The sequence below is a fragment of the Buteo buteo genome, chromosome 7 (assembly GCF_964188355.1).
Source record: "Buteo buteo chromosome 7, bButBut1.hap1.1, whole genome shotgun sequence".
Classification (NCBI taxonomy): Eukaryota; Metazoa; Chordata; class Aves; order Accipitriformes; family Accipitridae; genus Buteo; species Buteo buteo.
The window spans coordinates 6,380,946-6,395,634 of NC_134177.1; the positions used below are offsets into that span (position 1 = coordinate 6,380,946).

General features: G+C 48.6%; 1 protein-coding gene across 4 annotated transcripts in view; it reads right to left on the minus strand.

Moving 5' to 3' along the window:
* TNIK (TRAF2 and NCK interacting kinase) overlaps window positions 1-14,689 on the minus strand; it is a 167,962-nt gene that overhangs the window by 23,539 nt on the left and 129,734 nt on the right. For 3 of the 4 annotated variants that reach the window (XM_075031387.1, XM_075031388.1, XM_075031386.1), the window contains 6 exons: window positions 14,368-14,568; window positions 9,449-9,613; window positions 7,343-7,582; window positions 4,904-5,010; window positions 2,021-2,184; window positions 761-858 (listed from right to left, as the gene is read on the minus strand). In XM_075031387.1, the coding sequence (XP_074887488.1) occupies window positions 761-858; window positions 2,021-2,184; window positions 4,904-5,010; window positions 7,343-7,582; window positions 9,449-9,613; window positions 14,368-14,568 (975 nt within the window). The remainder of the gene's footprint in view (window positions 1-760; window positions 859-2,020; window positions 2,185-4,903; window positions 5,011-7,342; window positions 7,583-9,448; window positions 9,614-14,367; window positions 14,569-14,689) is intronic. The other variant, XM_075031389.1, reaches the window with a different exon arrangement.

Here is a 14,689-nt window from a genome sequence, read left to right on the forward strand (position 1 = left end):
AAAAGATATCACTAACCTCATCTATAGCTTTCTTATAGCTCTGTGGGTAAAGGAAGAATAATCAGCATCAGAGGAAACAGATCGGGACAGGAAAAAGCCAGAGGAAGGGCAAGCAGGTTAGAAATAAAATTAGAATTGTTAGCTCAACGCTGTGGAGTGTAGAGAAAAAAAAACAACATCAACAAAACATTAATAGACATTAAAAAAGAGAAGCAGTGGAAATTCATTTCGTTATTAGGCCGAGACTGCAGTTTTAAAATACAAACATCAACAGCATTAAACCAGGAGGAAACACTTCGGATGAGATTTTGCTCAGAATAGTAAAATGGGAGTGTGCAGAGACCACTACCAGGTTTGGTTTTAAGCTGTGAAAGCTGTCGGGGGCCGGTTGCCCAGCCTCCCCGAGCAGAGCATCCCTCCGCCGGGCTGCTGCGGGGGGACATGCAGCACGGAACACAACAATGTGCCATTGGCAACCACTGCGCCCAAGCTAGCAAAGCCCTTAAGCATCTGCTTCACGTGAAAACACAGGCTTAAGTGCTTTCCCCTAGACTTGGGCTCCTGATAAAAACTCATGCACTCTCTTAAGCATTCAAATCTCCCAGGGGCTCTCGCTGTACCGCCGCTTTCCAGTCTCTCCGCTGGAGAAGCAACAGCACTAGCCTCTTTTTTGGGGTCCCCGCGGTTGTGCTACCGCACCGGAGGGAAACGTGGCCCAGCCGGCTGGCAACATTCCCACGGGAAATAATTTAAGACTCACAGCAGGTCGGCTCGGTCGTGTCACGTCCCTGTTGTCTTCCTGCTTTACCTTGGCGGGCTCATGGGAGAGCACGGGGGACCCTTCGGGCTTGGCGTTCCCTGGGCGAAAGGCAAGCGGAGAGAGTGGGAATTAAAATGCTGCCGAAAGCCGTCGCTGCGTCCTGTCACCTGGGACAGGTGGGCACAGGGGCTTCATCATCATTTTGCTTCTGTTGTTTCGAAAAACCCTCCTGCTCCTCTCTGCTTGACTGTCACTGCAACAAGTCTCCATCAACACAGCAACAGAAGCCCTAATCCAGCCCAGCCTCCACTGACAGCCCTCTTGCAGCATTACTGCCCTTTTTTCTACTAAAACAAATTCGCTTTGCAAAAGAGCAGGGCATGTGATAAATTAAAAGCTCTGCAGCATCTGACATTGCTAGGACATAATTTGTCACAGGATTCCTCATTAGTAAAAACAAAACCAAACCAAAAAGGACAATTGGTGATAAACTCCTTTTATTGACTACCTGGAGGAGTGATGACTTCCACAACAGACATATCATCTTATGGCCAAGTCATAAAAAATTCAAAGCATGGAGGCAGCGTTTGTTTTAATGTGCTTCAGCCCTGGGGATTTATACTGCGGGGCTGTGCCAGAAATGCAGATGTATGGGTTGTATGTGCTTTAGCAACTCCCACTGCAATTAAACAGGGGAATGAGTATCTTTAAGAGCGGCTCTAAGATGAGAGGAAACAATTCGGCTAGGAACATAAACCCAGTGTCAGCATGGCTGCCTGGCGAAAGCATTTTGGAGAAAGCTTCTTATGGGCTAATTCACTCCTCTGCACCCATCTCAGGCTTTGCACAAAGATGACGCTCAAAAAAAAATACTATATACCCACCAAAAGTGAAACACACTCCCAAAGAAACCATCATAGAAGAAGTGAGTTTGGGTCAATAAAGTTAGGAAGCTTGTTTACCCTAAAGCATAATCCCCATCTCCTTTTGTACAAGCTACTTGGCACCGCGATGCCAAGTGCAGGAGTGACGCATGCTGCCGTGGGCATCCTACATCAGCGTCCAGGCAAAAGGGAGCGTCAGCATCTCTGTTTGCAAGGAGGCCGGCTGGTCACAGAAGTACATCAGAAATGATGAATCCTTTGTTTTTTTAATTTTTTAAAAAACATACATGAGATCACAGACCTCTTGCCCTTCCTGCTTATCAAACAAGCCTCAGACAGCGCGCCCGGTGCCAAGGGACGTTTTCAAGAACCTCACCTCTGACTCTGTTGCGCTCGCTGGAGCCGGCCTGGGAGCCGGGCTGGGAGCCGCCCTGGGAGCTGGGCTGGGAGCTGGGAGTGCTGGAGCTGGAGGAGCTGCCGCTGCTGGTCCTCTGCAGCGGGCTCTCCACGATGGGCTCCGTCCTCCTCAGGTCCGGGTTGCTGCAAGAGCACAAAACAGAGGGGTTACCATCAGCCGGTGTCACACACGCCTCCGGGGCTTCAGATCCTTCCCACACTGACGGTCGCAAAGGTGAGGAGACACCTTGTCTGCTGGAGGAGACAGGGCTGAGGTCTTCTCTTCCGAAGCTATTGAGCCGGCAAGCCCCACCGAGGGACTATGCAGAATTAGGCACTGAACATCTTTGTGCAGGTGCACCACAACCACGACGAAAAATTGGCTAGAGAAGCTTTCTACCCTTATTTTGCCAAATTCGGCAAAAACTAAAAGATTCTTTGCTCAGAACTCCCTTTCAGCCTGTAGATGTGCAATGCTGGAGTTATCTAATGAACCACCAATAGTCACCATAAAAGCAGGAATTTGCGAATAGCTGTTAGACAGAGAAAGAAATATTTCAGTGAAGGAAGGACCTCAAGTTTGCAACAAGGCTGCAGATCACTTTTACCACTTATTCAAACTGCTCAATTTTCACGGCTTCACTTCAAACTTGCATCAGATACCCACTTTTCTTCCTTGATTTCTCTCACCCTGGTGAACATACATAAATCTAGAATAAAAAGTGTCCTTGATACACAAGGAGTGACTAATATCTCTCTGGGTATCAGATGCCTTCAGAAAATTAATTCATATTTGGCACTGAAATGACATCAGAAGACATGTTCACGCAGAGTTGTGCAATTTGGTTTTATACAATATTTCTGTTAAGTGATCTTATTATTCAAAGTCCTATTAAAAATGCATAGAAAGCTTTCTCCGTCAAGTCCAATTAGGACTTTGCATACATAAAAATGATGCAGTAATAGTGCCACATGACATAATGCAATTGCACATGAAGTGCAAGGTCTGTGGGGTGTGCACAGCGCATCCCTCGGAGAACAACCACAATGGTGCTAATTGTGCAAGGGCCCATCGCCTTAACGGGGTCGTTGGCAGAATTGTCTGGATACTGCCTAGCATGGATATTGTATAAAATCCCTGCCAAGTGTTATCTTGCATTGACACAGGTGGGTATTAAAATGCTGAGAGCAAGATAGTAACTTTCTGCGTGCAAGGAAATATCCCCTCATTTGTTACAACAGGGTGACAAATAAAAGAGAGCGTATTTTAATAATATTTACATTTATGCATGGGAGGAATCAAGAACCAACAGGAGTGGTTAAAAAGGAAAATTGGAGAAATGCTACATTACTGTGAGAGAAATGAAATGTGAAACCATTTCATGGAATACTTAGTTTAATGGACATGGTAGCATCTTAATAATTTCCAATTTTCAACAAACTGAAGGCCTCCAGCTCACGTTGTACAGATGACACATCCTTAGCTAAATTATATTCATGAAATGTATTTGAATAAAATAATACCAACGTATTTACCTGCACGAACCAGGACTGGGACCGAGAGGCTGCAGCAAACACTGGGCAACCTTCAGCTTGAATCCCAGACTCCCGTTATCCTTTTTACTTTCAATACTATCACTTGCTAGGACCATGCAGTCCAACATCCCTCCGCATTTTAAACTGTCCTTCCAGCAACAGCTAATTAGAACAACAACATTTTCAAGCATTCAAAATGCTCCAGCCTTGAGCAATAAAGAGGAACCAACCACGGTATGAATGGGGTTTTGTCTAATTTTAAAAAGTAACAACACCAAAAAAAGATTCCTCCTCCTTCTGCTAACCCTGCCAGCTTCTCTAGGCTGCTGCCCGCTGTACACGTGTTTGCTGATGCACGGTCGGGGCACTGAGCTGGAAAGAAAGTCCATACACCTTGACATGGTGAAAGCACACGGCTACGAACATCCCAGCGTTTGCTTTTTGACCTCACCCTGAAAGGACAAGGCAGGAAGAAGAAACCAAGGAGCTCCATCACACAAGGCTACGTGGACATGTATTTGCCCTGAGATTTGCCCGTCAGAGGCCTAGATCTGCCCACGGTGCTCTGCAAACCAGAGACAAGCTCTCGCATGAGTAAGCCATGTTTTTTCCATCCAGCTCTGAGCAGAGCCTGTCAAGTCCCCTACTCGTTTTAATCGTGCCCAGGGATAGCTCCGACACGGCAGGGACCGGACCGCTGCTGTGGTGCAGCATCCTTCCTCGGGATGCTACGAGCGCGCCCTGCACACCGCCATGCCGGAGAGCTGGATCTGGCTAAGCTAAAGGCCCTAGTCCTGGGAAGCCGAAAGGAATTTAACCCTTGATCTACACCTAAGGAAGATCTCACCAAGCTGTATCAGCATCTGCCCCTCAGCACATTCCTCGGTCGTTATCTGTAAAAAGCTGCTCCAACGCATAGAAAACGTATGGTATATATCACTGAGATCTCCCCACTGGCTTGTAGGGATCCCTTTATATGCGAGAGGTGACTCTGAGAGAACCAGAACCTAATTCCACTAAAGGGAGCGCCCAAATTCCCGTTCTACCCCACAGCAGCAGATGCAGCGTCCCACCTCCAAACCCTGCAATGCCCAGGGACGGATTCAGCCCAGGGAGCAAAGCCTCCAGGGATCCAAGCGCTCACAGCCTTTGGTGTCAGTATGAAATACTAACGAAATGCAGAATTTCATCCCGGTGACAAGAGAAGCACTGCAGATCTCGTGTTGTCACCAGTCAGGAAAAGCAGGGCTAAACCCCAGCCCGTGTTCGGGCTCTCCAGCCGGGCGATGCCAGGATCACTCCTGCCCGTCCCGCTCGGTGTCCGTACCTTGCCCGAATGGGCTGGGAGCCCAGCCGGGGCCCCAGGGCGCTGCCGTTGCCCGGGGAGTTCTTCCTCGCCAGAGCAGGGGATATGGAAGTGGTTCGTTGAGGCACCTGGAAAAGAAGGGAGACATTTGCTGTCACCCGCTCTGCCCCACCACGGCGGGCAGCCGTGCGCGCATCTGAGAGGTCACCTTTCAGCACTGCCTTGAGACTCGGTTTACGATTGATTTCCCACTGAGAGGTAGGCAATATTTATAGCAATTATAAACCACAAAGCTCTTGGCTTTTAGAAGGAATCGCCTGAGCGTGAGACAGAAATGAGCTGCAAAGGTGCGGTCAGGGATGCTCCCGGCAGAGGATCCCCGAGCAGCACACAGAGCAGCCCGGCTACCATCGAACAGGGCATATATTATTTCAAAAACGAAGGTACGCACAGACACACATATACATAATATCAATCTAAAAAAACCCGGAAAAGTATCGTTTGAAGGTAAAATTCAGACCAAAGTGCATTTCGGCAGCCACAGTGGAGTTTTTAGCATCTCTAGCTCAGATTTAACACATGCCAGCAGAGAGAAGGTGTCGACCGGTGAACGAACAAGAGGACTGATAGCGGAAAGATCCAGACCGACCCACCCAACGCTCGCAACAAACCCCATGACCTTCGCATGCCGCTGCCAAAACCCCGCTGCCGGCAGGACAGCTCACCGTCAACGCCGCCGGCAGAAACCCAAAGGCAGCCGCAGCCGACACGTGCTACAGCGGGCGACCCCGGAGCCCTGCCTCATCCCGCGGGAGCACAGGCATCGCCGCGTGGCCGCCGGCGTGGTGGTCTCATCCCCCGGCAGCGCGGGCTGACGTGGAGAGGCATGATGATACTCACCCCGCAATACCTTGCGCCAGGTAACAAGGGCTCGGCAGGATTAGCAAAAAAAAGGGTTAGGTGGGGTTGGGTTTTTTTTTTTAGAATAAACACGCAGTTATGTTAGGTGAGATAAAAAGATTTAGAGAGCGAGCGAGCTTTATATTCTGTGGCATCGCTAGCTACAGCTTGTCTCGTTAAAAAGCAATCTCCCCTCCGGGTAGGGTACTCTGCAGTCGGGACTTGGGGAGTTTTTTACCTTCCTCTGAAGCATCCAGCCGTAAGCACTGGCAGAAACAAGACCTTGGACCACAGAGACAGCCGGCCCTGCCTCACGGGGCAGGCCTTTCGTTCCCGCTTACAAACACATCAAAGCCACTTCGGGCAGTAAAATGCGAAGTCAGACTCCTCCTGAGTATTACTGCTGATACGACAGCCTTAAATGTGATCTGGTGGGGAGCCCTTCCAGAGCTCATGTTCCCTCAGCCAAGGGGGAAAATACTCCATAGCGCTGGAAAAGAGTTTTTTTCCGAGGAGCAGGTGCCGTGGTCTCGCCGCGTAGTGCATCACTGCAGTTAAGAGATGCCCTTCTCAAAGGACTCAAGGCAAAAGCCAACATCAAATTTCAAAGGGTTTTCCAAAATGAGGTTAAATCAGGCAGCCACCCTCCTGCACTACTGAGGAGCGAAGCACACGGACAGCTCCAGGAGCTGTTGGCTTGCTTTTCCTCTTAGGCGAGCACCGATGTCTCCTCTCGCTTGGTGGTAGCAGAAATAGGAACATTATTCACACATGTGAGAGACCACCATAGATCCCTTGCACAGGGAGGCTTACCTGGTAGCTGGTATTTTGCTCTTAAAAAGGCAAGTCACTTACTTTGTTAATACATAGAAAAACTGCCTCTCGATCTGGGACAAATACTGCCTCACTGTCACTAATCAATTTGTAATCATTTTTTCTCTGGAAAAATCCTCCCAGGCTGAGCACTGATTCACTGTAAGGGGAACTTTAATGGCCAAGTTATAATTCTTCCAAAACAAAGGTGTATAAACAATACGATCGAAATACTGGTCCAGAAGAGTCTTAATTAAAGAGGTACTGCCAGATGCTGCCAAAATGTCAATGAATGTATAAAGCTGCTGGAGCCCTTACAAGTCTTCCATCAAATATTGATTGCAACTGGAGGCACGGTACCGGATTAAAAAGGACCCGTCTTATTGAGTGTGACAAATTTTATGTTCCTATAATTCTATTTAAACGGAAGGTTGTTTTTTATTCTAGGGAAAGGAGATATTAATTTATTTTGGCCTCTGTCTGGGCTCGAGAACTTTCTTTGCTGGAGGGCAACACTATTTTGCAGCGCTGCGTGCGCACCCGAGAGCAGGTCCCGGCATCTTGTGCGAAACCTGCCTCCGGAAATGTAGCCCCTGGGCAGGTCGGTACCCGCCGCGGAGCCACGGGGATGGGCTCGGTCCTGCCCACTCTGCTTTGCCGGAGGTGCTGAGCGCAGCACCGTCCCGCGGGGACTTAGCTCTGGGATTGCCTCTTTGACGTGCTGAAAGTGAGGAGCGATAGTGTTACCTTTGGTGGAATGTCTTCCTCCTGCCGTAACCAAGAACTTCGGTCAAACTTTTCAATGCGAGGGGGCAGAGGAGGGTTTTCTGAGGTGGGGTCCGAGTTCTGCCTTGGCATCTCAGTGCGGTGAGAGGTCACCGTCAGAGCCTCCTGAAACCCAGCCAGTCCCTTTGCAGGCTGTTCATGCAGTGACTGAGACCCAGACAAGGAGCTTCCTTGGGATTTCACAGTGACCAGATGTGGAATCTAAGCACCAAGTCAAAACAGAACTATCAGTACAAAATGGAAAAAAAAAAAAAAAGGAATCAAAAAAAGATATTTAAAAATTTGATTGGAAAAAAAAAATTTGATTAGCACTTCGGATGCACTCAAAAGCCCCCTCAGTTTGAGATCAGCACTGCCTTGGTTTCAGGACCTTCTGACTTACACCGCTTCAACGCAAGACCTATTAAAAATCGCGCTCGCGCAGCTCAGCCTTTTTAAAATCAGGCAACGTCATGCTTCGGTCCTGACCGCTTCTGCGTGCGCACGGTGATACAGCTCGTACCGACAGCCCCGCGCCGCTCTGTGGGTACCACCCCAGGAGCCGGGGCAGGCTGCTCCCTCCTGCCAGCTCCCGCACACACCGTGCCCGCCCCAGGCTCTGCCTGCCGCTGGCCAAATTTCTAGCTCCTACGCCTGCACCTCTAAGGTTGCGCTAATGAGGTTTGGCATGGATTTTCCCTGTTAAAAATGAAAAAAAAAAAAAAAAAAAGAAGGAAACTATAATAAATAATAATAATAAAAAAAATTGTCAGGAATTCTGAGGCATAGATGGCTTAAAAAAATAAATCTTGAGGCATGAGTTTCTATAGGTCTAGGTAGTCCCTACCCCATGGATCAGCCCTACAGATCTAAAGGTTACGAATGAAAGGAATACTGACATCTGTGTGGGGAAATCTCAGAAATTCACAAAGTTAGACTTTGTGAAATCAGAGCTTCTTCCCAGGACCCTGCAAAGATGCACTTCTTTGATACAGCGGGGCTGTAACTTTTATTTGACGTTTCCACATACACATCTATGTACGCATGTACATGTATCACGTGCCTATGTGTATGCATGCAAACATTTACATGGGTGTCTGGGGTTCGAGCAACTTTTTCATTAGTACTTTATTGCCAACAAACGTCTTTGTAGCTGTTGATGATATAGGTCGCCAAAAAGGTCATTGAAAAATATTTGGTCAATCAGAGAAATTGCGGTGAATTGGGGTTTCACTCACTTCCCAATGTATATAGACCATGCACGTTGGGCAAAAAAAGCTGTGTGTTTAAGGGCTTTCCTGCACGTGTTTTGTTTAAAGCTGGCATTGTCCTACAGGTGCGCATACCACACGCAGATGGCACTTAGTTGGCACATTTTCCCATAGAAAGCCCAGCCGGACTTGGAGCAAAGGCTTTGTACTTCCCTCTGAAATCCCTGCTGGAGTCTGTGGATCTGTGGGAGTAATTCCAGGGGCTGGGCCAGAGCCAGCACCGACACTCCTACAGCTTTCGGTGGCAGCGTACTTACAGACCTCGTGGCTGGGAGGAACTTTTAAAATAACGAAGCCCTTTCTCTGTGACGGTCATGGTGATCTATGCCCTCTCCAGATGCGTTTGTGACTGATGTCAACTCAATGGAAAACCAAAACAAAACCTTGAATTAAAGCGGCAAAGAAAGCAAAACCTCTTTCTGATGATCCTCAGCATCAAAGCGTCCCGGGTCTTTTGTACCAGGCGCTGTGGTTTTAGTCCTTTACATAAACCAGATCCCAAAGAGGAACAGAGCAACTGCCGCACTGGACCAGAGCAGCGGTTCCTCTCAGTCCTCCAGCTTGTTTCTGGCAGTAAACCAGTACGTGATGCTTCAAAGGAAGGTATAAAGCAGCGTGATGTTTCTAACACATGGAGGTGACAAGAGGAATCCACTCATGAATGTAGATGCTGCTCTCGCTCACGAATACGCTTAAGGCTGAGAAACCAGGGAGCAAGACACTATTTCCCTTTAATCCACTCTTCTTCTTGTTACCTTACCAGCACCCCCAGCATCCTGGCTCCGGCAGGCGAGCCGGCTGGGGGAAGCACCATTACCTGCGGGTCCACAGGTCGGAGCAGGGGAGGGGTCCGGGCCGGCTGCACGCTGCTAATGCTGAAAGACTCCGACCGAGGAGGCAGGTTGGGGTCAGAAATCCTGTTGGCCACCTTATGGGGCATGGCCGGCGAGCTCTGGCGATTGAGCCGGGAGCGCTCCTCCACCTGCGGTGAGACGGGGAGAGTGGGTGAACACCCCATAAAAAGCCATTTCCAACCGAAGACCAAGGCACGCACATATATATATATATACACACATAGGAAGCTCTTTTCTCTTTAGGGATATCATATATATTGTATGATCACGGAATCCAAGTTACCCAGCAGCTTGTGCAATAAACGCATTTAAAAGACACCGAAAGGACTACTTGTATTTATGCGCATAATTCATTTCTGAATACGAAATGGAAAAATAAATAAAAGGCAACATGCCTCAGAGAGGTATTTCTAGCAGATGACTCCTGAGAAGCTCTTGCTTCTTCTCAAATGTATCTTTAAGCAAGGGGACCCTTTTCCTTCACTACTATAAACACCACGAGGAGTGCTTTTGTTTGATCTGAATAAAAGAATAAACATGGCAGCCAGAAAACGGCTGGCTTTGATCTAGATTTAGTGAGTCTGGCACCTTGTCATGTATGGAAGGGGAAAAACCTCTACTGCTGACAGAGAAATAAACCCAAAGCCCACTGCTTTCAGTTACCCTTGATCAAAATACAGCAGTTTCAGCTAACCCAGACGTATGTGCAATCTGGGTGCTCCTGCAGTTAGACTGCATGCATTGATATTCATGCAGCATATGCTATGCAGAATTTTTGATACCTCGAGATCTGACGTGTATTTTCATTTACGTATCATTCACGTGTTAAATAAATACCCTTAGCATGTCTTGATTCCACCATGTACAACGTCATGTTAGAAGACAATCTTTAAAACAGGTTTGCTTGGAAAGAACCACAGCTCTTCTTTACGTAAATAAATACTTGTGAAACAAAAGAGCCATTATATTAATAAAAATGAATCTTTTCCTCTTTCAGATACTGAGCAGGAGTCAGAATAAAATTTAGGTAAGAGATTTGTGTTACGGACTCTTTCCTTTCCAGTTCACGAGGGACCACCCAGGCCACTGCTGTGTCCTAAGAGGTCGTCACAGCTTCCCCAGGCGCTGCCCACCGGCTAGCAGAGGCCGTGCAGAGCTCGGTTCAGCGATGCCCACGGGAGCGGATGCAAGGACGGGAAGGAGAGCAGGGCGGGAAGGAGAACTCCCTCTGAACAAGGGAGCAGCAGCACGAGTGCTGGGTCGCAGGCCTGGTCCAGCACATCTCCCTATCAGCCAAGCCTTGGCACGAACGACAGCAGGCAGAGACGGTGCCGCCGCCGAGTCCTCCGGCTGTTTGCAGGCGCTCTCCGGCACGCTGCCAAGCTGTAATGTGCAGCTAATTATGGAGGACTTCAAAGCTTGCATGGAGGAGAAGGCAGGAGAGTGATGAAATGGGGATGTCTGTGTACTGGGAAGGGGAAAGGCGCTTGGTTTCCCACTGCCAGCATCTCCTCGCTAGCACTTTGCCGCACCAGCGCAGCAGAGGATGCTCTTGGGACTCTCCAGCTGTACTTTGTGGAGCCTGACTGACTCCACCATTAGGCAGAGAGGGGGAAAAAGCAGCAAAACCCTGCAGGAATTCATCATCGCTCCGGTTCAAGCCATCTCTAATTGAACTCAAGATTCCCCTCAAACAGGAAACATCCTTAGCAGCTTCTGTGCAGGTCCCAGTGGAAGGCTGCTAATGTTTTAATACATCACTTCAAAGCGAGAGAAGGATAAAGCCCCCGGGACTGAAGGAGCAGCTGACGTGCGCGTTGGCTGCTGCAGAGAACAGCGCAGCTCGTGACGCACAGCCGAGCCCCCGGGAAGCTCTGAGCTGCAAGAAAGCACCGCAGGGCCTGGCCAACGCATGGAAAACATCCGATTAAACCCGTTCCCTCCTTAATGCATGGTCATGTATGGCATATACGTGCCCAAACCCCTCCTTCAGCTGACCAAGCTTCTTTGTCACTGAGAAGTCAGACCTGGCTATCTGCATCACTTCGTTTAGCAAATACTGGTCCATAACGACAGAGGCAGCAACAGAGAGAGCTGCTACTTACAGTACTTCTGCTTAGAATGCTAATGCCACGTCCCTGGCTGGATCATCAGAGGGTCCCAACGTGATGTCCAAAAAGGCTCAGCTAGTCCTTGCTTAAAGAAGAGATGTCCCTGGGTAAACAGGGCAGGTCTGGGACAGCACCTGAGCTGTATCCCAAGTCCACTTCCAGTGGATAACCCTTCCCTCACAAGAGGATGAGGAGAAGGGACAGCAGACGGGGATGTGCATCCATGTGTGCTGGTAGGACTATTTGATCAGACTGTTTTGTTTAGCATAACAAAGAGAAATCCTTGCCTGTGCTCCAGGGAAGCTATGAAGGATGCAGTACAGCCTGGTTCCTAACCCAGAGCTTTGTCTGCACCAACAGGGCAGTCCCTCAACAAGGGGACTCAGGGACACAACCGCAACATGAGTGGCCACAGCCTCACCTTTATGCTTTACCCAACGTCTGCAGGGTCTTGGAGTCACCATCTGAAGACGAGTGAGGTGGGAAAATAAGTGCATAAAGTAGAGGTATGAAAAGCCGAGAGGGGCATGGCACGAGGAGAACTCAGCCGTGGTGATCAAGCTCCTGAGAGAGAAGACTTGAGACCGAAGAGCATAAAAACAAGGACGGTATGGGCTATCATGCAAAATCCTCAGGAAATATCCCAATAAGCTCTGCAGAGCCTCCACAAATTGTAGGCTGAGCACCAGACTTGTCTTTTTCTTGTTCCCAAAGGAAAATAAAGTCTCAATATTTCTGTTAAATTAGCATGCATGGGTTGGGTATGGAAATTGCTAAACTATAGCAAGAACCATGGTAGGCTGATTAAGTATCAGCACCAGTCTATTTGTATAGCCAGCAAGGATGGTACTTCAATATATGCAGCAAAGTAGCTGAATTGTGCTAAAAGTGGGACTACACAGTAGATAAAACAGGGGATGGAGGCAAGAGGAGTAGTTTTGGGAAGTTCCCAAGGGCGTTGTGTCAAGGCAGTACATCAAACTACCGCTCCCAAGAGCAGAAAGATGCCACAGTCGCTGCTTTGAGCATTTCATTAGAAACCAGAGTGACACAGGTAAAGAATAAATGGTTTGGAGAGCTAATTGGTGGAAGCTAGAGATGTTCCCCAACAACAGGAAACCTCATTTTCCCTATAATTTCAGCAAAGGGTATGAGGCCACGTTCTGCTGCTCTTATTCACATTGTACAGTTCCCAACGCCCTGCTTCCAGTGATGGCATCAAAAAAAGACGCCTCCCCCACGGAATAGAAGAAATGGGCCTTTGTGTCTGAAATGAAAAGCTAAATCCAGCACTTATCTCCTTCACTCCAGATAAAGAATAAGATTCCTTTTTATATATCTTTGTTACAGTTTTGAAGACAGTGCCAGAGGTACTTTAGCAACATTCTAGAGGATTTATTTAAAACCAGGCAATGAAAGACACAGTTTACTCCCTTTTTCCTGCCTGCTATCTACCCTCAGTGTTTCTGCAGACGGACAAGAGAGACCCAGTTCTGCACAAAGCCGCAGCGGCACCACCCAGGCGGAAGGCTCTCCTGTCAGAGGCAGCTCAGCACATCTGGAACATCTCCTCTGCAGACCCACTTACCAAACCTCTTCTCCCACTGGAAGGGCTGGAGAATGATGCTGCAACTCCACGAAAATATGTCATCTGGCACATCGCCAGCAAAAGACTAAATCGGATGGGAACAAAGGAGAAACCCAAGGGAGTATAAAGAGGTGAAAAGACTTTTTGACACCCACATCTATCCCTGTGATGGTTTAGAAAGGCTAAGTGTTCATATTATTGGCCTTTGCTTAGCAATGGACAGCTGATTGCATTTCTCAAGCATTTGATGCTTGCAGGTATTGTGGATGTGACTGAGGGCTGACAAGAGGAAAGACCAGGAGACAACTATGTGTTGAATGCACATCACATCTCTGCCAGGACTAAAGGGTGCCAGACATTTGGCAGCAGAGCAGTGATCCTACTTAGCAGGAAGAATAGGCAAGTTATTAACAAATCTTTCTGCCCAGGAGTAGGGTTACAAAATTAAACCAACTAAACACAAAGAACTTTAGAAAATTAATAGCAAGAGTGGGCACCAGTCTTACTGGAGCCACCACAAAGAGATTAATGAGAAAGAGTTTGCACATGATCCTGAAACCGCATTGCAGACAATGCATGTCTTCATCTTTTCAAGATTATTCAGCCAGGCAATAATTAATATTCAAGATCTCACAATTGTTACAACAATTCCTTCTTTTTGCTGGAGAGAAAAAGAAAATCAGCAATGTGGCTTGCCTTCCTGAAAATCACGAAAAGAAGAGCAACCCCAGGCGATACAGCCCTGAGCACTGGAGGAAGAGCTGTCTGATCCCTGTTTGACTATGGGGAACTGAATTAGCACTCAGCAAAGAACCCGCTACAACCACCCTCTGCATTCGCCCCTGACCCCCAGCAGACCTGTGGATGGGCCAGGAAGGAGCATCAGGAGCTCCTGGCACGTCCACAAGTCCCCGGCTGTGGCTGAATCCCTCCCGGAGGGATCCATCCTCCTCCTCGCATGCCCTCATGGAAAAACCTCCCTCCTCCACTCCCTTTGCTTGCACAAACGTACACGCAGACGCACACACACTGCATTAAACCGGGAACATTTCCAGCACAGCTAATGGCATCTGCCGAAGGCCGACCCAGCAGAGCGCAATCTGCCGTACGTATTTTGGACCGAACGGCGTGCCCAGCCCTGCGGATGCAGACAAGCACCACCACGCTCCTCACTCTCGCCTACCTCCTTGGCCCACGCTGGTTTCTCGCTGGCATTTATCCCTTCTTTGTAATGGTAGAGGGGTTTCTTCTCTGCCGGCCTCTGGTCCTGCCGCTGCTGCTGCTGCTGCTGCTGCAGGGAGACCAGGTAGTCCCGCTCCTGCTGGAGCTGCCTCTGCAGCCTCTCTGCTTGCCGCTGCTCCTCCAGCTGCTTGCGCTTATACTCCTACCCAGAAGAAAACACAGTGACACGGGTGCCCGGCCAGCCTGGAAACACAGGGCTGCAAACCGCAGATTTATCTGTTTGGGTGCAAAATGGGGCCTGAGTATCTGAAAGGCTGTTTTCT